Raw genomic sequence first — 25,691 nt, forward strand, 5'->3', positions numbered from 1 at the left:
TATTACAGATAAATAAGGTGCTTGACCTAATTATCAAATAGTCTTAAAGGTGAACAGCAAAACTGTTAAAAAAACAAAAACAATACTTATGTGTAGATTCGTATTAGAAATATGATCTTGGAAAAAGATCTTTGAGGTACATGAAAAGTACAAATTCAGCTGTTCTTTAAATTAACCTTATATACACAAACATCAAGGCAGAGATAGATACATAGTTATATGCTCTGCTTCCAGGATTCTCAGTTTATGTTTAGTCTTTCATGGCTATTTATCGCAAAATTGTGTCTTACAAAAAGTGGGGGGAAATTTGAAAAAAATTAATATAAACACAAATATGCTGGGGCAAAATTAGAATGGTGAAAGCACAAAGTGATCTCACCCTAGCTAGAGACAAAGTATGAGAAAAGATTCTAAAACTATATTAGAAGTAAGAGAAGGACCAAGGGCTGGGTAGGACCGTTACTCAGTGAAGAGGAAAAAACAGTAACAAAAATGTGGAGATGGCAGAGGTGCTTAATTACTTCTTTGTTTCAGTTTTCACCAAGAAGGTTGATAGTGATTGAACACCTTGTATAGTGAAAGCTGGAAAATATGGGGTAAGTTCAGAAGTTAAAATAGAAGCAAGAACATGTTAAAAATTAGAAAAGTTAGGGATCTTTAAGTCACCATTGTCCAATGAAGAGCATCCTAGAATAGTGACAGGGATGATTGACAAGCTATAGTGCCCTGTAAAAAGGGAAGTAAGGATAACCCAGGGAATACAGATCAGTCAGCATGCTAGGAAATATAATGGATGAAATAATTAAGGGATAATTTGCAGACATTGGAAGGATAATAAGGTGGTAAGTAACAGTCAACATGGACTTGTAAAGAACAAATCATGTCAAATCAGCCTGACAGCTTTCTATGTTAGGATAACAAGCCTTGTGGATAAGAGGGTTGTGAGAGATGTGGTATACCTAGACTTTAGTAAAGCATGGGGCTACTATAAGCTGGGTGCATAACAATTCCCAGAGAGCAGTTATCGTTGGTTCACAGTCATGCTGGACGGGCATAACGTGGGATTCTGCAGGGACCAGTTTTGGGACTGGTACTGTTCAATATCTTCATCCATAATTTAGATAATGAAAGAGAGAATATGCCTATAATGTTTGCAGATGATACCAAGCTGGAGGGGTTGCAAGTTCATTGGAAGATAGGATTATAATTCAAAATTATCTGGATAAACTGGAGAAATGGTCTGAGGTAAGTAGGATGAAATTCAGTAAGGACAAGTGCACAGTACTCCACTTAGGAAGGAAAAATAATTTATTAGTACAAAATGGGAGGTGACTCCCTAGGATGGAGTCATAAGGGATCACAAGCTAAATGAGAATAAACTTGTGACACTACTGCAAAAAAAGCAAATATCTTTCTGGGATGTATTAATAGGGAGCGTTGTAAGCAAGACACAAGAATTAATCCCTTTGCTCTACTTTGCTAAAGTGGAGTACTGTGCGCGGTTCTGGGTGCCACATTTTAGGAGAAATTGGAGAGGGTCCAGAGAAGAGCGACAAAAAATGATTAAAGGTCTGTGAAACATAAACTGTGAGGGAAGATTGAAAGAATTGGGTTTGTTTAAGTCTGGAAAAGAGAAGACTGACGGGGCACATGATAGCTTTTCAATACTTTAGTCTGCTACAAGGAGTGAAATAACTTATTCTCCTTATCCTCTGATGATAGGACAAGAAGTAGTAGGCTTAAACTGGAGCAAGGGAGGTTTAAATTGGGCATTAGGAATAACTTTGTAACTGCCAGGATCATTAAGTACTGGAATAAATTGCCCCGAGAGGTTGTGAAATCTCCATCATTGGAGATTTTAAGAGCAAGTGAGACAAATGCCTGTCAGGGATGGTCTAGATCTTGGTCCTGCAGGAAACTGAATTTGATGATCTCTTCTAGTTCCTTCTAGTTCTAGTATTCTGTGAGTGTGTTATATGCCTCTTCAAGAAAAATTATAACTTCAAAACATTCTTTTAGTTTATGTATTCCAGGGGCTTTCAGTTTTCTAGTAAAACGCTATTTGTCATTCAAAAGTGTGGTACACAATTGCTTCCATAAGTGTTAAAAATCAAATAGTCCTTGAAAGTGTACATTTTGATCCAATTGGTATTTCGTGTCCATCGATACGTTACTAATTCATTCCCAGTGTGTTTTAACATAGTACAGTTTCATAGAATGTTTGTTAAAGCTAGTATTTTAAAAATGAGTAGTTATTTTGGATGTGCTGGTATTCGGCAAGCCAAATTATGACCTCTTTGAGGGACGTCCTTCTCAGAAATCCCTGAACAATCATACCTTTACCGTGTTTGAGGATGACATCCCATATTGGAGTATGACTTTATTTTCTCTGTGACAAGTAAACATACATTTAAAACATTGAAAATCACTTCATCTTTAGCTAACTTACCTGGAGTTTAGTAACGGAGAGATAGCCGTGTTAGTCTATATACCATCAAAACAAAAAAGCAGTTCAGTAGCTCTTTAAAGACTAATAAAATAATTTATTAGGTGGTGAGCTTTCGTGGGATAGACCCACTTCTTCAGACCATAGCCATACCAGAACAGACTGTCAGGAGTCTGTCTGCTATGGTTATGGTCTGAAGAAGTGGGTCTATCCCACAAAAGCTCACCACCTGATAAATTATTTTGTTAGTCTTTAAAGTGCTACTGGACTGCTTTCTACCTGGAGTTTGAGTTCCTTGATGCTATCTCTGACCCCCTTGAAGAATGGGGCACTCCAACCTTTTTTAACATGTGATGTCAATCAGTTGGCAAGCGTACATGAAAGGTATTGTCAAACATTTTGTTCCTGGACCTGTAATTATTGCCTGCTGGCAATAATTTTGGGCCTTAGCAGTTTTACTCATGTTAAAATAGAAAGGAACATGAACTCCGGCAAGTCAAGTGTAAAAGTATAATTAAGTTGGCTAAAAAAGAATGTGAAGAATAACTAGCAAACGACACACTTACGAAACAGCACTTTTTAAAAGTACATCAGAACCAGGAAACTTTCCAAACAGTGAGTAGGGTCAGTGAACAATCAAAGAATTCCAAAGGAAGACAAGGCCATCACGGTGAAGCCAAATAAATTCTTTGCATCAGTCATCTCTGCAGAGGATGAGAGAGAGATTTGCAAACCTAAGTCATTCTTTTTAGGTGACAAATGTGAGGAATTGTCAAAAACTGAAGTGTCAGTAGAGGCAACTTTGGAACACACGGATAGATTTAATAGTAATAAGTCACCAGGATTAGATGGTATTCACCCAAGAGTTTTGAAGGAACTCAAATATGAAATTGTAGAACTACAAACTATGGTATCAAGTAGTGGAGGGGTAGCCGTGTTAGTCTGGATCTGTAACAGCAACGAAGGGTCCTGTGGCACCTTATAGACTAACAGAAATGTTTTGAGCATGAGCTTTCGTGAGCATAGACTCACTTCATCGGATGCATCCAATGAAGTGAGTCTGTGCTCACGAAAGCTCATGCTCAAAACTTTTCCGTTAGTCTATAAGGTGCCACAGGACCCTTTGTTGCTGAAACTATGGTATGTGACTTACTGCTTAAATCAGCCCCTGTACTGATGGTGGCTGATGTGAGGTCAGTCTTTAAAAGAGGCTCCAAGGAAGAATCTGACAATTACACTCTGATTCAGCACCAGAGAAATTACATGTTGAACCTCTCTTGTCCAGTACCCGGGGGACCTGACAAGTGCTGGATAAGAGAATTTGCCAGACCACAGTAGACCATATTGTCTAGCAGCATAACTAACACTTCCTCTTCTTGCTGGGCTCTTAGAAAATATTTAGGGGTAAATTAAAGCAAAATAACAGCACAGAACACTAACAGCCAGGCCTGTTGGCTGGAAACAAACTTTATGTGACCACTGCAAACATGGCTACACCCGGGATAAGTGGTTGTCCAGCTAACTGAAATCATGCTAGATTATGGAGTTTGCCAAATGAATGTCGTCGATTAGAGAGGTTCAACCTGTTACATCAAACTTTATTAAAGAACAAAATTATTCTACAGTAAACCCTGGAAATACACGGCTTCAAGTTGCACACAACTCACTTTAACATGAGTCAAGCACAACTTGAAGCTGCTCTGCGGCTGTCAGCCTGCCTTCCCCCCAGCTATGTGGTTGTCAGCCTGACAGTGGCGCCACTGGGGAAAGGCAGGGAGAAGCAGCCAGGAACATGATCAGCACTATCAGTTTCCTGGCTCTGCAAGTGGAGGGAGCTGGGAGCCAGGGCCAGCTGGTCATGGCCTGGTCAATTACACTGGTATCGGCCCCCACCCCCACCCCCCAAAAGGCGGGAACTGAGAACCAAGCTGCAGCCTGGTTCCCGTCTGCCCAGCGCTGTTGGGAACCAGGAAGCTGATGAGCCATGTGCTGGCAAGGAGCTGGTCAGTTTCCTGGGTCCCGCAAGCAGAGGGGAGCTGGGAGACAGGCTGCTGCTTGATTCCTGTCTCCCCACTGCTTACAGGACCCAGGAAGCTGAGCAGCACAAAGTTTGCAGACAATACAGAGTTACTCAAGAAGGCTAAATCCCAAGCAGACTTCAGGGCAATCTCACAAAACTGGATGATAGGGTAAGAACATGTGAGATGAAATACAAGGTTGATAAAAGCCGAGTAATATGTATTGGAAAACATAATCTCAACTATACATATAAAATGATGGGGTCTAATTTAGCTGTTACTATGACAGAAAAAAGGTCTTTGAGTCGTTAGATAGTTCTCTTGAAAACGTGCTCAGTGTGCGGTAGCAGTCCAAAAAGCTAACTGAATGTTAGGAAGGGTAAGGAAGGGTTTGATAATAAGATATAGTTTTGATAGATATAGATAATGCCTGGCAATAAGATAATAGATATAGATAATGCCTGGCAATAAGTCCATGGTATACCCATACTCCGAATGCTGAGAGCAGTACTGATTGCCTCTCACAACAAAACAAACCAAGGAAATGGAAAAGGTTTAAAGTAAAGAATGGCATCAAAAATGATTAAGGGAATGAAACAGGCTCTATATGGGAAGAGATTAAAAAGACTGCAACTGCTTACTATGGAAGAGACAAATAGGGTCAGTATGTTAGAAGTCTATAAAATAATGAATGGTTGGAGAAAGTGAATGAGGAAGTACTAGTTAATCCTTCACATAACATGAAAAAGGAGTCACCAGATTAATTTAATAGGCAGCAGGTTCGAAACAAAAAGAATTTATTTATTTGCACTATACACTGTAAACCTGCAGAACTGGTTGTGAAGACCAAAAATATAACTGATTCAAAAAAGAATTAGATAAGTTCACAGGGGATAGATCCATCAATGGCTATTAGCTATTGTGGTCAGGGACCACGCTCAAGATGTGTCTAACCTCTGATTGCTAAATGCAGAAACAGGGCAACAGGATGGATCACTTGATAAATTGCTCTGTTTTGTTTACTCCCTCTGAAGCATTTGGCTTTGGTCACTGTCAAGACAGGGTCTTGGGCTAGATGAAACACTGGTGTGAGCCAGTATAACCATTCAGATGTTCTTAAAATCTTTGCTGTTCATCTTTTCAGGCATCAGTGATAACCTTAAAGTAGAATATCCTCTTTTGTGCCTCCTTCCAAGCCAGGTTGTAGTTTCATTTGTGGCTAAATCCATCTGTGGCAAGTTATTTGAATAAGGAGCTGTTGATTTCACCTCTGTTTATTAATGGTGGAAGTGGAATTGAAGCATGAAGTAAAAGTTTGACTTACTGCAATATTATTCAGTTGACTCCTTTTCTTTTACTACATTGTCTGGTACTCAGAATTTTGGTTTCCTGGTATTTCAGCGTATTGATATAACAAACAGTATGGCTCCACAGGTGCTAAGGAGTAAAGTAATCCCTTGATTTTTTTTTTCCATTCATATGGATGCATGTAAGAAACGGTAGACACTTCTACATAGAGGGATTGTTTCAGCTCCTATTGAAGAAAATAGCAGAGTGTTCCCTCTTGTCAGAAGAGGGATCAAACTGCAGATAGACCCTCTCTAATCTGCCTTCCTCAGGACCTGACCTGTGCTCAGTGAGAGAATTTGCCAAACCATGGGAGGTCAATATTGTCTAGCAGCATTACCAACACTTACACTGCTTACTGGGCTCTTGGAAGACTTTTAGGGGTAAATTAGAGTTAAATAACAGCACAGAACACTGAGAGCCAGGACTCGTGGCTATAAACAAACGTTATGGGACCACGGTAAAGTTGTCCACAACCATGTGGTAAGTGGTCGACCAGCTGAAGAAAATCATGTCAGATTATGAATGTTGCTGGATGGGAGAGTGCCAGATTAAAGAGATTCAATCTGTAGTTGCCATGTAAACAAACTGATTGCAAGTAACCTGCACATTTAGAAAAGGGGGCAGTTTGTGCCAGTTTGATCCATAATGTCTAAATAGTTTATTAAATATTCCTCAAGATACTCAACCATCTATAGTCTATTAAATATTTGAGTACTATGTGGACAGATACATTTTTATAGAATTATTAAATGCTTTTAAAAATATGTTCTGTCTAAATGTTTTTATAGAAGGCAGTTGAAGTTTAGACCAATTCTCTGAGGCATCCCGAATTCTTCAGGGGTTGCTCTTAATAGCTTTTTTTTTTTTTAACCCCAGAAAGTCAGAAAGGGCTATGGTAGACCTATTTGAATTTTTCACATTTGCTTATGGTCTAACTGAAGTTTCACATACAAATCCCTGTTTTTCAAACATCTAAATACTTGTTTGAGGATGAAACTCCAAATATTAGCTTGGGAACCATTTTGTTTAACTAAATTTAAAAGTTTTTATTACAATAAGTGGATCTTAGAGGAGAAGAATTAAGGGTTTCATATACTTTTTAGAATTTATATATAATTCCAAAAATAGTCCCTGTTTAATCAAAAAAGAGCAAACTAATAATTCCTAAATCTGGTATTTTAAGAAATTAAACCATGAGGCTATTAAGTATTCATGATACAGAACAGTCCATGGTATGTGCCTGTCCTTAATAAATTAAATCCCTAATCCTGCAGACTCTTCCACATGTGCATAATTTAATTCGCATGAGTAGTCCAAACCATGAGCTTCACAAACAAGTTACGTCAAATCTTTAGGTATAAAAAAAAGTCAAATGTTAGGTATTGAGTTATTCTGAAAGACTGTACTAAAAAAAATTGTTTAACTTCTTCCCAATCCCTTGAAAGTTATTTATAAAGCAGTATGATAGAGGATAAAGTTATCAGCCATAAATCTGAATTTGGTAACTCCAAAGTGTGTCTGAGCCTTGATATTTATTTAAATGTTAAAATATATATTTAAGACTTTTTCTTTATTAACTGTATGGGGGGATTTGATTACTGTTTTGTTTATTTTATTCTGAACTATAGAAAAAATGTTTATTACTCATGGAAAATTTCTATTGGAAATTCTGGATTTCCTTTTCATGGTCATATTTTTCCTCTCTATACATATTTTGAATAACTTCTGTTTTTTAATATAGCCAAAGGTTGGTGGGCTGTTGGACATTAACCTGCTGCCTATCAAGCTAATGATTTCAAGCCCTGTACACAGTAGTTTTGCATGCTGGGTTATGAAATAGTCTGTAGTGTTGTCTGTTGCACTCTGCTCTGCTTCATAATTAGTTGCATTTGGAAAAAAGTATTCTCAACTGGTGTTAATATTGCTCTTTGTAAATCTGTAGTGTGGTTGATACGTGACAATGGCATTGTGTATCTGGAAGAGAAGGCGAAACAGAAATTAATGCTTCCTTTTTTAATTAGAAGCTTGTGATAAGCATGCTTCAAGAAAGCACAGCTAAACTTGTAGCTTTCTGCAGTTCCGAGCCAGCAAAGAGCATGTCAAAGAGGGGATGATGTTCATTATATTTGTCAAGTTTTCCCATTCTTGCATTTTATTCTTAATTTGAAGGAAAACAAAATCCCTTTTTCATGGCAAAAGATGAATATTGGTTAAGATTAAAATGAGCATCTCCTTTCAGCAATTTTCTTTCCTTTTTTTTATTCAAAAGCTTTTTAGGCTGCCTGGCTAGCGAGTCCAAGAGCTCATTTGTTATGGAAGCTCTAACATATATTTTGATTTAAAAAAAAATTTAAACTTTGCTTTTCTTACAAAATAAAAAAGCCTGTTTTGCCTCTAGAAAGGGACACTGTATTTTCATGACTAGTATTTGAGCAGCTCCGTTCCTTCTTTTCTCTCATTGTTAAAGTAATACTTTTTTCTTTAATTAAGGTTGTATTATGTTACAGGCACTACATGTAAAAATTCTGATAAAACTCTTTAACCATAATCTGTGGAATGGCATAATAGACCTTAAAGCCTTAGCACTATATTGTATGAGTCAAATTACCCTCAGCTCCCCTGTCCCCATTCCAACCCCCCTAAAAAAGCATGTAGGGCTTATCATTCTGTTTGAGGATGTACAAATATAAAGTAATATACAGTTCCTTAAAGATGTGCTTGCAGTATAAATTGTACACAGAAAATAGTTTAAATTTGTACCAGAAAGTTGGAGGTGCAAACTTCAAATACTTCAGCTATTATATTTCTCTCTCTCTCTCTCTCTCTCTCTCTCTCTCTCTCTCTCTCTTTCTCTGTCTGTGTGTGTGTGTGTATATATATATACACACGTGAATGTATATACATAATAACCCACATATAATGAATATATTCTATATTTGCTCATTGTTGAAAGACAACATTGGAAGAGGTATATTTTAAGGGGTAATTTATTTATTTGTGTGTTTAGCGGCCTGAAGATTGCCTATCATGCTGTGGGGATGCAGCAACCTAAATAAGTTGTTATGGTTCTCATCACCATGGTGTACAAACTAACATGGTGTTGCTTGAGACACTAATCACATCTAAGGCTATGTCTACACAGAGGTAACGACCAGCTTGAGTAGATATGACTTCCGGTAGTGCTAATTGTATGGGCGTGCTAAAAACAGTAGTGTAGGCAGTGGTGAGCCACAGTATGAACTGGCTGCCCTGAGTACAAACTCCTAAACCCTAAGGATATATACTTGGGGACACGAGCCTGTGCCACTCTTCTCTGCTGCCCTTGCTACTTCCGCTACCCTGTTCTTTAGCACGCTAACCCACGAGGTGGGGATCACACCCCACCTGCAAATGTAAAACACCATCATTTAAGAGATGAAAAGTGTCAGTATACCATTCACCTTTAGGGTCCTAACCAGAGGCCTTTTCTTGCTACCATTTAAATCAGTGCAAACTCTGCTGCTGACTTTAATTGGTACAGAATTGAGTCTGAAGTGGAAAAAAAAATCACACATGCCCTGAAGATAGCTTATCTGAATGTGTGTGTTGTCTTTGGAATAAGTCCTGTATTTTCAGGACTACAGTTAGGCTGTGTCTACACAGGCACAAATCTTCGAAATAGCCATATATCGAAGATTGCTAATGAGGCACTGAATTGAATATTCTCTGAATTGAATATTCAATTCAGCGCCTGATTAGCATTAGGACGCTTCCGGCCACTGTGCTTCAAAAGCACGCGGCTCAGCACAGCTACATAGGGGTCCTTTTCGAAAGGACCCGCACCTTTTGAAGTCCCCTTATTCCGATCAGTGAGCAGGATAAAGGGATTTCGAAAGGTGCAGGGTCCTTTCGAAAAGGACTCCCATGTAGCCATGCCGAGCCGTGCGCTTTCGAAAGCGGGGCTTTTGAAGCGCTGCAGCCAGAAGCATCCTAATGCTAATGAGGCGCTGAATATTCAATTCAGCGCCTCATTAGTAATCTTCAAAATGGCCATTAGCATGGCTATTTTGAAGATTTGTGCCCGTGTAGACACACCGTTAGTGTTTTCTCTTCATATGCACATAGACTCATATTTAGGACATACGTGTTTTACAGGTGCCTATTAGATTCATGAATACGATGCAGAAAAGTAACATTTTGTACCGATAAAAACGATTAAATAATTCTCAGTTGATATCTTGTGTATGCATGGAGGGGCCGGGAAGTGATATGTGGTAGAACGTAAAATTATTTGTGACCTGTAACACAGTGCAGCTTTAATACATTGGCTTATCCTTAACTTTTTAAGTTCAGACTTCATTTCATGCTTCCCAGCCTTCTGTCGAAATACTGAACTGAAATTGTTACCATTGTATTGAAGTTAACTGCAGAGCTTTTGGAATACTGTATCTGGTGTCTGCTTTACAGCACAAACAGCGCTGTCCTGTGCTGGAGGACCAGTTGGTGGATCTCGTTGTATATGCCATGGAACGTTCAGAGACTGAGGAGAGGTTTGACGATGGTGGAACAAGCCAATTATTGTGGCAGCACCTGTCCAGCCAGCTTATTTTCTTCGTGCTCTTTCAGTTTGCAAGCTTTCCTCACATGGTCTTGTCACTCCATCAGAAGGTAACTTTTCTGTGGCATTGTCCTTTGCTAAGATTTGGAAATAATGTCTCTGCAAGACTACAACTTGTAATCGCACTGGCACAGGTGAGATGACGCACTCAAACAACAAAAATCATCTCCCAGTGTCCGTACAGTAAGTCTCATGTGGGCCATTGCCAGGACTTTTCACTGAGTTTGGTCTTCTGGCTGGATCATTAGCTTCCCTTCTTGGGCCAAGTACTGACAGAGAGGGTGACGTGAATACTGATTCATGCCCAGCTCCCTATTGTGGTGCCTACTGGTTACGTCTTTGACTTCATTGCATTAGATTTCAGGGTACCTTGCTGTACTCGAATACATTGTAATGTAAATTCGCAGCTGGAATTGGGAGGTGGCCTTGTTTTCTTTCTACATCTACACTAGAGATATTTGTAGACAAAAGTGGGGTTTTGTTGACAAAACTCGCTGAGCATCTGCACACAAAAGAGCTGTGTCTACACTCACATGTGTCTTTTGAAAAAAGATTCTTTTGATAGAAAAAAGCAGTATAGATGGTAAAAATTAGGAATAAGGGTTCTTTTGAAAACAGGGTTTATTTTCAAAAGAGCCCTGTCTACACTGTTTTTTTTCTTTCAAAAGAATCTCTTTTGAAAAGAGATTATGTAAATGAAGCGCAAGATATTTAAATCACCATGTCATTTACATTTCTGATTTCCCTCATTTACATTCCTCTTTCAAAAGAGAAATGCAAGTGTAGACACAGCTAATGTATTTTGTTGATAAAAACTGTCCACACAAAAGCCATGTAAACACTCTGGAGCGGGAACGGGGGCTTTTGTCAACAGAGCAGATCAAAAGATCAATGTGCTTTTATGTGTAGGCGCAATCTGTCTACAGAAGTATTGTTGAAACATCTCTTCCTACGGTAACTTCTGTAGACAGATGCTTCTAGTGTAGATGTAACCTTTCAGATTATATACTGTTATATCATGCAGTCAGATCAAATACTCTTGACTTACCATTTATAAAAAACAGCTGATATTTCAAGCCCATGATCCTTGCAGTTTTTGAGACCACTGTACCCCTGCTGTCCCCAGTTACTGAAATGAAAATCCAGTGTTTTTTATGTTCACTGACAAGTTGTGGAAAACTTACCTGTTTCAACTTACTGCTAAATATTTATATATTTGCTCTGAGTACATGGTATAACAGTGATATAACATAAATGAATCTTATGATTTAATGTGCACAGACTGGTTGGTTTGAGGCAATTTTTCCTCTGCCTGCAGTGTATCTGTTCCTAAAAAGGTATTTTGTTTTGCTTTTCTTTTCTTTTTTGAAAAACAGTTGGCGGGAAGAGGCCTTATTAAAGGCAGAGACCATCTGATGTGGGTTCTATTGCAGTTCATCTCCGGCAGCATTCAGAAGAATGCACTGGCTGACTTTCTCCCAGTTATGAAGCTTTTTGATCTCCTTTACCCTGAAAAAGAAGTGAGTTTTCCATAAAAATTGAAATTGAAAGCCAGGGTCATAATTGAATGATTGACTATTAATTCACATGACCCTTCAACTGTAATAATCTATTATATAGTTGAGTTTTGCTGTCTGTTCGTTTCTTCATTCAGTAATTCCTCATAAATGGTAAGAGCTAGACCTGCCAAATCTGGCATGCAGCTTGCTCTTATAATTTAAAGAAAGGTAAAGGCTTAGTTGTGCCAGGAAAGTGGGATGTGCCTGGCTTGGGATCGCAGCTCATCAAACCATACACAAAAGGGAGACGTTCACTAGGCAGATGACACGAGCTAGCAGGGGGCATCCCTCTCTCCCCAACCTGGACTGCCCCAACCCCTAGCCTCCAACACCCCAGGTGTCCTTTGGGGGTGGGTTTGGGCTGCAGCTCCCCTCCACCCGCAATTAATAGGGGATGTTGCTAACTTTCCCTTTTCATCGGGGGCAAGGAGAAAGTGCATGATGTGCTGCATTGCTCACTCTGTCTGGAGAGTGCAGAGGTCAGATGAACCTGGACCTGCCCCAGCCAGGAGATAAACATCCCTCTCCTGGCTGTGGCCATGGAGAGGCATTTCTCACCTTGTCCTAAGCTGCTGCTGTGAGAGAGGGGTGTAGTCCTTTGTCACCAGAGCAGCCTGCATACTGAACCCCTCATCCCCAGCCCCAGAGCAATAATTTAAATGAAACAAATGTGTTTTCCCAAAACCAAAAGTTAATTGAGTCAAGGACTTGAGCAACACTGGGTAAATCTTCTAGTAATAATATGTAGCTCTTAATCTGTACCTTAATAGTGTGCCACGTAATTTCAACGGGGAATTACAAAAATAAAGTGAAAATGACTGTTAGCTCAAAATTTGCGCTGAATTTCTTTAATAGCTAAATGTGAGTGGAGGGAGGAGCATTTGGCACCAAAATAAGATGTGACTAGTCTTTTAATATTTTTTTTCTATTTGGTGACAATGTCAAGGACTTTTTTCTTCCCTATCTGTATCCCCCAAATGGTTGGTTTGATGGCATTTCTATACAAAGGGTTTCGGTGAGTCTTTGGGTATCTGAAATAATGCAAAATGATGCATTCTCAGGTATTTTTAGTGAACAAGGCATTTTCGATGTATTGTTTGTGTTATTAAAGTGTAGCTAACATGATGTGATGCAATGTTAGTATGGAATTGCAGTCCCAAGCTGTGAAGTTACTGTGGAGATGGATGTGTGTGTGTAAATGGCCAAGTAAAGGACAGCAATAGTATCATCCCAAAAGTGTTTCACAGCACCTCTGTTTGAGAGATGTTTACTGTAACATTAGCTTTAAGTTTAGGATCTCATTTGCAGGCGTGCTGCGTATCCGTAGTTCCACTTGCAGGCAACATGAGCTCTCGCTGCTCAGCATTTCTTAAAATCATGCTCATGGATATTAAATACTGAGTATACTTTACCCTTGATCTTTGTACAGACTTCCAGTTTTTATTAGGGAGAAATAGTTTGTGGATCAAAGGTAGTACGTGGCCTTAACAATGCTGATCTGACCTACCAATTATAATTGAGAGCTCAGTTGTGGCTTTGACAGGAACACCAAGCAAGAGAAGGAAGTAGATTGTGATCAAGTCAGTCTGCTTCCTTCTTTAACCTGATTCACTGGGGGAAATACCTGTGTCAGGCCTCTTACATTTAGCGCTAGGTGAGTCCCTCATCAGTTATTGTGTTGTAGTGGAGGATTGAGTTGAAGCTCTACCCACTTCTTAGTCTGTCCTGTCACCTTTTTTTCTAAGGAAAATTTAGCAGCCCTGCAGAAAGCAGTTTCTCCTTTCCTTTCCCCACCTAACCCCAAACACTGCTGCCCCTGACTGATGAAGTCAGCACAATGGAAGAAAGGGGGAACTGTATTCTTCTTTACTCCTTTTTGCACTTCTGTTTATGTAAGGACCATAAACTTGCCTTAAATACATAATTTGACATTTTTCACCGCCTGAGTTTTATACCTGTTTCATGCTGAATGCCTCCCCTTTACCACGCACTGCTAAGCCTAACAGTGTTTTTTTCAACAGTGCAGTTCTTCTTTCTCTTAAAGGAAAATGAGTTTTTTTCTCAAGTGAGGTGGTGAGTGGAGTTTTTAAAAGAATTTAAAATCATGCCAGCAATAGAGTAAATAAGTAAATATCTTATTGCAGAAATGGCCTCCATACAAGGACGTGTACTGCAAAAGTGATTAGTTGCAGAAGTTGGGCATGGGGATGTGTGCCTAGTTTCCATGGCCAGTTTTGAGATGAGCACTCACACTTGAAGTCAAACATCCTGAACCTTACACCTTGCTTGCAGTAGTTTCTGTCACTATAGACTGTATGGGCTGGTTCTTTGCCCATTCTTGTAGGAGTGAGAACTGAGTTAGAATACTTCACTGTCCTTGGATTCTCTGTTGTGCAACAGAGCATAAACTCATTTGGATTTTGGCTCTCTACAAACAAGTTTTAAATGCAGTTTACCTAAATAGAGCGGATGACATCTTCTTTTGTGGCATATTTGACTATCAGATGCATTCTTGATGGGCTGTTAATGGAAGTTTTATATTGACTGTCAAGCTACTGTCTTCTGTCTTTCTGTATTTTATCTCTTCATTTTAATTTTTGAGCTTTATATCCCCTGACCAATCTCTGAAATTTGTAATATGCAAAATTGAAGCTTTATGTGAAGGCACTTGGTTTGTAACATATACTTATACCCTGGAGTCCTCTATACTGTGAATGTAAACGTTTATCTGCTGATGTCTTTGATTTATTAGATTCTTTGGGTAGAAACTGATAGCCAAAATGTGTCTTTGGTTCCATTTGACTTCAACTGGAGTTATATGCACATGCGTGAGAACAAAATTTGTTATGTATGTTAACTGTTTTGCACACCAGAAAAAAAGTATTTGATCAGAGAATGTAGTTTTGTTATGAAAGGATGTACATGCAGTTTGTGTGTGTGTTTTTTTTTCTTAGTGTATTCCTGTACCTGATATTAATAAACCACAGTCAACTCATGCCTTTGCAATGACCTGCATCTGGATACACCTGAATCGAAAGGCTCACAGTGACAACTCCAAATTACAGATTCCCATTCCCCATTCTCTTAAGCTTCATCATGAGTAAGTATTGTTTGTTTTTTTGTTTGTTTGAAAATTTCAATTCCACGCTGAAAATTTTTGTGCGATATGACAGTGTCTGTTTTCTCAGTCACTCTTAAAAAGAGTAAAGATCAATTATTTTGACCATGTTTCAAGGGCTGTTGTCAGGTATCTTAAGTCCAAATTGGTTTTACAGAACTGAATATTAAATATTTTCAAGTGACTTTTAAGAAAAAAATTATCATTTGACTTTAACCGTGTTTCTGTTTTGCTTATAACTGTACCATTACACGTGCTCGTTATTGAGCACCAGGAAGTGAAAGACTGTTTTCCTTGTTCAAAGTGAAATGCAAAAAAGTAAACAGCCAATAAATGGTGAATAGTAAACTGTTTAGTTTTCAGTTTTAATAATCTAAAATATTAATAACAAAGATAGGATTATTTAAAATTTTTCGCCTGAGAGATAACTGTAACAGTTGTCCCATTAACCCACACATTGGCTATATCTACACTAGCCCCCTTCTTTGAAGGTGGCATGGTAATCAGCCTGAGCGGAGAATGCTAATGAAGTGCTGTGAAGAATATGCAGCACCTCATTAGACTAATTCTCTCTGCAGCAACACTTCTGTGTGCCAGCATGTCATGTAGACATGGGCACTTTGACGTACTGGTGCAACTTCAAAGTGCCCTTTCTTCCAAAAGTTTTGGGGAGTAAGGGTACTTTGAAGTTTGTGGGAACTTCAGAGTGCCCACAGCATGCTGGCGCTTCAAAGTTTTCAATTTCAAAGTTCTCGTGAGGAGAATTAGCCTAATGAGGTGCTGCATATTCATCACAGCACTTCATTAATATTCTCCGCTCAGGTTGATTATCGTGCCCTCTTCAAAGAAGCGGGGCTCGTTTAGATATAGCCAGTGTGTGTAGCTATTATAAAATATACCTGCCTAGGCACAAAATCCTAATTGCTTATTTACCATGACAGATGACCAAAAAAGAAAAATAAAAGCTTTACAGTGGAGTTATATGAGAGAATGATTTGGTAATATATCTGCAAATGTGTATTTTTCCCCTCTTTCGGTTCTTTTATTTAACTTGTCTTGATTATGCAGATTCCTACAACAGAGTCTCAGGAATAAAAGTTTACAGATGAATGACTACAAGATTGCCTTGTTATGTAATGCATATTCAACCAATTCAGAATGTTTCACATTGCCTATGGGTGTTCTCGTTGAAACTATTTATGGCAATGGCAACATGAGGATCCCTCTTCCAGGAACCAATTGCATGGCTTCTGGCTCTATCACTCCATTACCAATGAACCTTTTGGATTCACTTACAGTTCACGCCAAAATGAGGTATGAGTGGCCTTTAAATGTAATCAGCTTACCTTTACCTGTGGATCTTAATGTAAGTGTAGCTGTATAAAGAAGAAAGTTCCTGTTCCTCTTTGCTTCAGAATGTTTTGTATAGTGCTTCTATCTGCTAGTGAACCTAACTTCTTAATAGTTTCAATTGCCCACTTCTTTTTTTTTTATTTTCAGTCTTATTCACAGCATAGCTACAAGGGTGATTAAACTGGCCCATGCAAAGTCTAGTGTGGCCTTGGCACCAGCACTTGTGGAGACATACAGTCGCTTATTGGTTTATATGGAAATAGAGTCCTTGGGCATCAAAGGCTTTATCAGTAAGAAAAAAATTTTTTATTTAATAGCACTATATTTCATTAGCACCTAGAGTCTGTAATCAAGGTAGTACCCCACTTTTCAAGGGACTGAACAAATATTTAGAAAGAAACAAAAGTTTCTCTCCTAAAGAGATCATATTATATAGCCCTAATCCTGCAGTAGAGCCTGCAGAACAGTACTATACCTGTGCACCATCTATTATAGCATCAGGGCCTATGTATTTTGACTGTTGTGCGCAAGTATGTTGTCATCTACAAATTCTCTCTTAGGCTTAGATGTATGTAATTAGTCGAGCTCAATGTCCAGTTACATTTTCATTTAACTCATTTGTACATCAGCACTATTGTGAATTTTTAGTTAAATGTAATGCACATTTGGGGAGATAAATAAGGTGTTAGAGATTACATTTGCATGTGTACCCTTGGAGCTGATTCTTTCTTTTTGAAAATGTTTCTGACTTGCCATTTAATATGATAGCTGTGCTATTGCCTCAAGTAAAGATTTCATTTTCTGATGAAATGTCGAGGCATCAGTGGTGTAGCAGTATATTTTTCTTTGGATAGGCTTTAAATGGCTATAACTAGATAAAATATCACTAAAGATTTTTCTGAGTCTGTGATTTAAACAGCAGAGGCATCTAGTATCACTGGGCATTCCGTATGCTTTGTGAAAAAATGCTTATGAGTATGATGCAATTGAAATATGTTTTGCATGAGATAATTCGTGTAACATCAAGTAACAGTCACAAGAGGGTGTCTGTGAATTAACCCATCACAGTGGAGAAGGTCCCCTTGTGATTGTAACTTGGTGTGCTGAAATACCACTGAGCCTGCCTTCTCGCCTGCCTGGGCACCACTCAGTCTTGTCCTACCAAGCCAGGCCCTCCAGCCTTCTCCAGCACTTACACAGGGTTACAGCCCTTTGCAGTATAATTCAGACCCTGAGATTAGCTCAGCTCTGGGAAGGCTCAGCCAAAGGGACTTGCCTCAGCACTCAAATGTACAGCCTCAGTGGGATCTGGACCACCAGATAAAGCCAACTTACGCTATATAAAGTCTTATACATGGTAAAGTCATGTTCACCCTTTTTGTCTGGGTGATAAGAGATATCCATAAGAGATAGCAGACAGAACAGTGTAGGGTACTAAATAAAAGAGAAGGCGCAGGCTAAGTTTAATTCACTTTGAAATTAAGCTTAGCTTGCATGTTCTCTTTTATTTGTACATTGTTATGTCTGCTATCCCACCTTTTATACTTTTGCTTATCGATAAACATCACTGTCAAATTAAGCTTCTCTCACATACTGGAAGGCCTCCCAATCTGGGTTCAATCCTTCCTCCCTGTTCAGTCTTAAATGTTTCTAACAGTCATTGTTAATGGTTAGCAGGGTGTCCTGACAACTGGCATCAGCCCCCGTTGTTTGGCTCCTGCCTTTATATAGGTTTTGCAAAAGGCTGGGATCCTTTGTGTTCATTGTAAACTTTTTCTCTCTTTCGGTGGAAAAGTACAGTATCCAAGATGAGTCACAACATCATGTGACATGGCCACATGTTTTGGTGGGATCAACCAAAACCCCTGCCCTGAGGCTTACAGGGAAAAACATGTCTATTCACATTGTCACATCATTGTCCTGAGTACTGGGCCATTAAGTTCCTTGAGTACTACTAATGGCCCTCACTTAGCATCAGTAACACATTTATACTTCATATTTCTGACTTCAAATACAGGAATGATAAATGCATACAAATGGAATAATCATATTCAGCAAGGATATTTCACATTAAAGTATCTCACATAAAGCATGTTCCAGTTATGTCAAATTCATAAGTATATTTTAATAAACCATATGGGATGCCCCATGATGCTAGCTACTTATTACATACTTTATAAGAGGGTATGTATTTGCACATCTGACTAAACTTGCCTTTTCCACATGATCTCATTGGAAAATAGTTGACAAAATCTCTTCTCCCTTAATAGGTCAGCTGTTGCCAACAGTTTTTAAATCTCATGCTTGGGGAATTTTGCACACACTGCTAGAGATGTTCAGCTACCGTATGCATCACATCCAGCCTCATTACAGAGTTCAACTGCTGAGTCATCTTCATTCTTTGGCTGCTGTGCCACAGACCAATCAGAACCAGCTTCATCTCTGGTGAGTGAGGGTAATTTCACTTGATATTTTATCTGCTTCCTTAGTAATATATTGAAAATCCTGCAAGACTTTCCTGTAATGTGTGTTAGGAAAACACTGACCACCTACATCCTGCCAGCAGCAGTTCATTGTGCTCAAAAAATGTTTAAGTGGGTTCACTCAGAAGCAGGTGGCTTACCTCAGTGTAACTGAGTAGGAGATCATCCAAGTTGTGGACTGAACATAGGGCTGTAAAGTATTCTATTTCACAACAAATTGCAAGGCTTCAGCATTAGTTTTGGTTTCACATCAACGTGAAACCACGACCTTTCAGAATGTTCCACAAAGAAACGAGAGGCTGTCCCACCACAGAACAGCAAATAGCCCAGTATTTAAGTCATTCTTTCCAGGACATAGGTGACTCAGGATCAAGCCCTCATTCTTCTTGATTTGCAGCACTGACTTGAACTCACCTTTCCCGGTCTCCTTTTGCCATAGTCTCAGGGCTGTAGAATTAGTCTCTGACTCCATGAATATTTAATTATTAATACAAAGAGGAACCACACCCATTGAAGAGATTAGGGGATAGTCCCTGCCCCATTGTCAATAGCCAAGTGATTAGGGCTTTCATTAAAAACTTCCGGATGCATTCCACTGAGAGTCCTGTGGCAGAAGCTCGAGGTGTAGTCCAGTGTGGAGAAGAGGCTTGAATTGAACTTAATTGTTGAAAGGTCCTTGTTTATAAAACCAGGCCCAGGAAAGGTATGAGCTATTGAATAGACACAGAATGTGGACTGTGTTTTAGAGCAGGCTGGGGAAGGCAACCATTCCCACTTAAGTGTCAAGCTCTTTTGTCTGGATCAGTTTTTTCAGTTGATACCAAGGAAGTCCATCTGAGTGCAAACTGATTTCTTAATCTAAGGCCAACTATAAGCTATGTAATAATTTCCCATCTTGGCTGAGAATTCAGGGAACAAGTGAGGAGGATAGGTAAATGGAGGAGTGTTTACTTCCAAACTCTGCTTCTTCAGCAATTATGAACTGTGGTGTGTCTCTCAGAAGATAGGATCAGGGCAGAGACCTGCCAACACAAAACTAGAAGTACAGTACACAAGTAAAAATGAAACAGTTGAAACCTGTGCAGCAGGTGTTTCAGTAATTTTAAATGATACAATGATGATATCCCTTAAATCACTTCTAACTAGCAAGTATGGAAACTAATTGAACCAGTAAAAAACTTAAAATAATTCACCTCAAATGAAATGAATTATTTTATTCTCTTTGCCACCCTGAGATTTTAGTTAGACAATATAATTATTATCGGGCACTGTAAATGAGGAATTTTGGTTTTCCAAATTCTACCACATTTGTATCTTTCAGTAATGACTTCAGATCTTTGCACCAACATTCTGAAATGTGTTTAAAAAAAGAAAAAATGGGTGCCCAACTGAAGAGTTCTTGCCCCTTTTCAGTGTTCAACAGTTTCTAAAAACCCAAAAATGAAGTAATCCAAAAATACTAATCACCTAAAATTCTTGGCAGTAGCCACCAAGAAACACAAATACATTGTTCCTTCCATAGTAAATCTGTTTTGAAAACAATTATGTACATATGACATGAAGTAAAAAGGTAACAAGTGACAAGAGGTAATAAAGTTTCAGTTTTATAGTAGCAGTGTATTTTTCCCCAACCAAATTAATGTTTTCCTTCTCTTCTTCAGTGTTGAGAGCACAGCTCTAAGGCTAATCACAGCATTGGGCAGCTCTGAGGTCCAGCCACAATTTACACGTTTCCTTAGTGATCCCAAAACAGTTCTTTCAGCAGAGTCGGAAGAACTCAACAGGGCTCTTATTTTGACTCTAGCAAGAGCAACACATGTAACAGGTAAGAGTCAATTTGTCAAATAAGCGACAGTCTACGTAAAACATCTTTCTCCAAATAAAGCACTGGTTCTCAAACTGCGGTCCATGGACTGCTAGTGGTCCGTGGCTGCTGTGCAGGTCAGCTGTGAGGTTTGGGGCTCATCCCCCAGTGGGGAACCTGTGCTGATGCTCCAGCCCCGTGGAGACCCCATTTACTCTTGAGGTTCTTGCACCAGCAACAACTTCCTGCTGTAGGAGGGTGGGGGCAGCCCCAAACCTTGCAGGTCAGAGGTGGCTTGTAGAGGAAGAAGCATGGCTCTGTGTGCTTCTGCTCCTCCTCCCCTGGCTGGGGGAAGGCAGCACCACAAACTGCTCACAGGAGGGTTTCCCCACTGCTCCCATTGGCCCAATTTGACCAATGGGAGCAGCAGAGGGTAGTAACTGGGAGCAGTGGGGAGCATGGATCCAAGGTAAGTACCCCCCTGCCACGGCCAGCCCCCACACTCCACCCCACTTCACCCCTCCCCCTTCCTCAGACCCCCCACCCTTGGCCCATTCTTGTACTCTCTCTCTCACCCCAGGTCACCTCCTGCACCATCCCTGCTGGGCCGACCTCCATCCCGACAGCCTGCCTCCCACCCTGAGCCCCACCCCATCCCGCTCCCTTGCAGCCCTAGTCTGCACACTGAATCCCTCATTTTGGCCTTACCTCAGAGCCTCACAGAATCACAAAATCTACTAATCCTGGGACCCCCAAAAGAGTTATCTGACCTGTGGCAAGCCCTGAAGCTTGGTTCTCTCTGCTTCATCTTGCCCACACCCCTAGCGGCCCCCCCATGGGGGCTAGAATACCAGGGGAATGAGATCTCAGCTGGGGCACATTAGTGGGACCTGGTGGGGAGGGGGTTGGCCTCTAACTTGTGTGGCCCCCGACTGATTTTTCTGTGGATCAGTGGCACTGATCCAAAAAACATTCCCCACCCCACTGTAAATGAGGACAACGTTGGACCCTTTTATTTTGGGCATAAATTAATATTTTACTTTTCTAAAATAAAATTTGGTAAACTAATATGATAAAGTTAAAGCGCTTAATCTTTTTAATTATTTTGATTTTGGTTAATAGTATTTTCTTTCTTACTGGTTATAACCCTTATGTTTATAGCTTCAGTAGGCTCAAATGAATAATTTAGTATTTAAGGTATTTAGTGATATGTAAAGGCATTTTGTCATCATAAGTGGTTGGCTACTGGTCCACAGAACAGTTTGCACTGAGCACAGTGGGCTGTGGGACAAAAAAGCTTGAGAACCACTGGTCTAGGTCCTTTAGAGACTTATCTTTGGGTTGAGGCAAGTCTTCCAGGTCTAAGAGGGATGTTGATTCTGGTGGACTCTCCTATGCTACAGCAGACGCCTTGGGCCCTTTTAGAGTACGGTTCCCCTTCTTTCTCCCTAGCTCCTTCTCAATGCAGCGTTGAACAGCTCCAGGTGCCATTGACACCAGAGGTCTTGCAGGCAGCTCAGGACATCCTGTTGATGCTGGTGCCACTTTCCCCTGGAGTAGTCTCATAATGAAAACCTGGCTATTACCCCACTCTGATCTCTGCAGAGATGTCATTCCCTCTTGGGTGGAATGTCTAAGACCACTTCATGGCAAAAGCCACAGAGCCCACAGCTTGGCCTGGTCCCTGTGGGGCTGGCAGCTGAAAAGGCCATCAGTGGGTCTCCCTTGGACTTAGGCTCAAACTTCCCATGGCTGAATGTGGAGGAATGGTCCTGCTCAAATGCAGTTCAGCAGGTCCTGTTGGGAAACCATAAGCCAGACAGATGTGTGTAGCCAAATGGACTTGGTTTTGATATGGACCAAGCAGTGAGTTCTCACCCCCCGGAGGCTCCTACGCAGACTGTCTTCTCCACATGAAAGTGGATGGCTTGATGCTGGTGTCCATCAGGGCGCACTGAGCAGTGATATCTGCCTTTCACCCGCCGATTCAGGACCAGTCTGTGTTTTCCCACCACATGACAGTCAGATTCTGCCCCCCCCCCCACAGTTCCTCAACTGGACCTTAAAATGGTCCACTCCAGGCCTGCCAAACTACTTTTTGAGCCCATGGTCATATGCTCTGTTCTACACCTGTACTGGAAAGTAACCTTCCTTGTGGCAATTAAGTCAGCTAGGAGGGTCTCTGAGTGCACACCTTGATATCGGAGTCACTGTGCACGGTCTTCTTCTTTAAAGACAAAGTACAGCTGTAACCACACCCTGCCTTCCTACCTAAAGGTGGTCTCAGCCTTCCACATGGGACAGGATAGCTTCCTCCTAGTCTTCTCCCTGAAGTCTCATGCAACCAGTGAGGAGAGCCAACTGCATGCCCTGGATATCCACAGGACTATCACTTTCTACATTGGCAGAACAAAGCCATTCCATAAGTCGCCCCAGCACTTTGTCACATATGCTGAGAGGATGGTCCTGTTATCTACACAAAGGATCTCCAATTGGATAACTTCATGCATTCTGTGTGCTGCCAGCTTGCAGGTACACAGCTGCCCCTGCTCCTCAGAGCTCACTCGACCAGAGTGCGAGCCTCCTCAGCTGCCTGCCTCCCCATTGTTCCTCTCCTGGACATTTGTAAGGTTGCAGCATAGCCCTCGATGCACACCTTTGCCATGCACTCTGCCCTGATGCAACAGGCCCAAGAGGATGCAGCCTTTGGAAGGGCTGTGTTGCTGTTGGTGTGTCAGGGAACGCCTCTTACCTCCAGACATGCAGCTTGCAGTCACCTACATTGAATGGATGTGAGCAATCATTTGAAGAAGGCAAGACCAGGTTCTCTAACTGGTGTTCTTCGAGATGTGTTGCTTATGTTTGTTCAACATCCTGCCCTCTTTTCATAGAATCATAGAAGAGTAGGACTGGAAGGGACCTTGAGAGGCCATCGAGTCCAGCCCCCTGCCCTCATGGCAGGACCAAGCACTTTCTAGACCATCCCTGAAAGCCATCTATCTAACCTCTTCTTAAATATCTCCAATGATGGAGATGCTACCACCTTCCTTGGCAATTCGTTACAGTGTTTGATCACCCTGACAGTTAGGAACTTTTTCCTAATGTCCTACCTGAACCTCCCCTGCTGCAATTTTAAGTCCATTGCCTCTTGTTCTATCCTCAGAGGCAAGGAAGAACAAGTTCCCTCCCTCTGCCTTATGACACCCCTTTAGATACCTGAAAACTGCTATCATGTCCCCCCTCAATCTTCTCTTTTCCAAACTAAACAAGCCCAATTCTTTCAGCCTTTCTTCATAGATCGTGTTCTGTAGACCTTTGATCATTCTCATTGCTCTCCTCTGGACCCTCTCCAATTTCTCCACATCCTTCCTGAACTGTGGTGCCCAGAACTGGACACAACACTCCAGCTGAGGCCTAACCAGCGCTGGGTAGAGCGGGAGAATGACTTCTCGTGTTTTGTTCACAACATACCTGTTAATGCATCCTAGAATCATGTTTGATTTTTTTGCGACAGCATCACACTGTTGACTCATATTTAGCTTGTGGTCCACTATAACCCCTAGATCCCTTTCTGCTGTACTCATTCCTAGGCAGTCCTTTCCCATTCTGTATGTGTGCCACTGATTGTTCCTTCCTAAGTGGAGCACTTTGCATTTGTCCTTATTAAACTTCATCCTGTTTACCTCAGCCCATTTCTCCAGTTTATCCAGATCCTTTTGAATTATGACCCTATCCTCCAAAGCAGTTGCAACCCCTCCCAGCTTGGTATCATCTGCAAACTTAATAAGTGTACTTTCTATGTCAATATCTAAATTGTTAATGAAGATATTGAACAGAACCGGTCCTAAAACAGACCCCTGCAGAACCCCACTAGTTATATTTTTCCAGCAGGATTGAAAACCATTAATAACTACTCTCTGGGTACGGTTATCCAGCCAGTTGTTCACCCACCTTACAGTAGCCCCATCTAAGTTGTATTTGCGTAGTTTATTGATAAGTATATTATGTGAGACTGTGTCAAATGCTTTACTGAAGTCTAGGTATACCACATCCACCGCTTCTCCCTTATCCACAAGGCTCGTTATTCTATCAAAGAAAGCTATTAGATTGGTTTGACATGATCTGTTTTTAACAAAACCATGCTGGCTGTTTCCTATCACCTTACCACCTTCCAATTGCTTGCAGATGATTTCTTTAATTACCTGCTCCATTATCTTTCCTGGCACAGAAGTTAAGCTGACTGGCCTGTAGTTTCCCGGGTTATTCTTGTTCCCCTTTTTATAAATGGGTACTATATTTGCCCTTTTCCAGTCTTCTGTAATCTCTCCTGTCTCCCATGATTTTCCAAAAATGATTGCTAAAGGCTCAGATACCTCTTCTATCAGCTCCTTGAGGATGCTAGGATGCATTTCATCAGGCCCTGGTGATTTGCAGACATCTAATTTTTCTAAGTAAATTTTAATTTGTTCTTTTCTTATTTCAACTTCTAAACCTAACCCTTTTTCACTAGCATTCTTCTCTATGTCAGGCATTCCTTCAGATTTCTCAGTGAAGACCGAAACAAAGAAATCATTAAACATCTCTGCCATTTCCAAATTCCCTGTTACTGTTTCTCCCTCCTCACTGACCAATGACCCTACCCTCTCCTTGGTCTTCCTCTTGTTACCAATGTATTTGTAAAAAGCCTTCTTGTTTCCCTTTATGCTTGTAGCTAGTTTGAGCTCATTTTGTGCCTTAGCCTTTCTAATCTTGCTCCTGCACGCTCGTGTTGTTTGCCTATATTCATCCTTTGTAATTTGTCCTAGTTTCCATTTCTTATACGATTCCTTTTTTAGTTTGAGATCATGCAAGATCTCCTGGTTAAGCCAAGGCAGTCTTTTGCCATGTTTTCTATCTTTCCTATGCAGCGGCATAGCTTGCTTTTGAGCCCTCAATAATGTCCCTTTGAAAAACTGCCAACTCT

General features: G+C 40.5%; 1 protein-coding gene across 3 annotated transcripts in view; it reads left to right on the top strand.

Moving 5' to 3' along the window:
- The window catches only part of MED23 (mediator complex subunit 23), an 81,916-nt gene that overhangs the window by 20,681 nt on the left and 35,544 nt on the right, over positions 1–25,691 (top strand). For all 3 annotated transcript variants that reach the window (XM_074990560.1, XM_074990562.1, XM_074990561.1), the window contains 7 exons: positions 10,261–10,461; positions 11,788–11,931; positions 14,925–15,070; positions 16,157–16,402; positions 16,589–16,731; positions 18,712–18,886; positions 20,586–20,749. In XM_074990560.1, coding sequence (XP_074846661.1) covers positions 10,261–10,461; positions 11,788–11,931; positions 14,925–15,070; positions 16,157–16,402; positions 16,589–16,731; positions 18,712–18,886; positions 20,586–20,749 — 1,219 coding nt within the window. The remainder of the gene's footprint in view (positions 1–10,260; positions 10,462–11,787; positions 11,932–14,924; positions 15,071–16,156; positions 16,403–16,588; positions 16,732–18,711; positions 18,887–20,585; positions 20,750–25,691) is intronic.

This window comes from Carettochelys insculpta, chromosome 3 (genome assembly GCF_033958435.1).
Source record: "Carettochelys insculpta isolate YL-2023 chromosome 3, ASM3395843v1, whole genome shotgun sequence".
Taxonomy (NCBI): Eukaryota; Metazoa; Chordata; order Testudines; family Carettochelyidae; genus Carettochelys; species Carettochelys insculpta.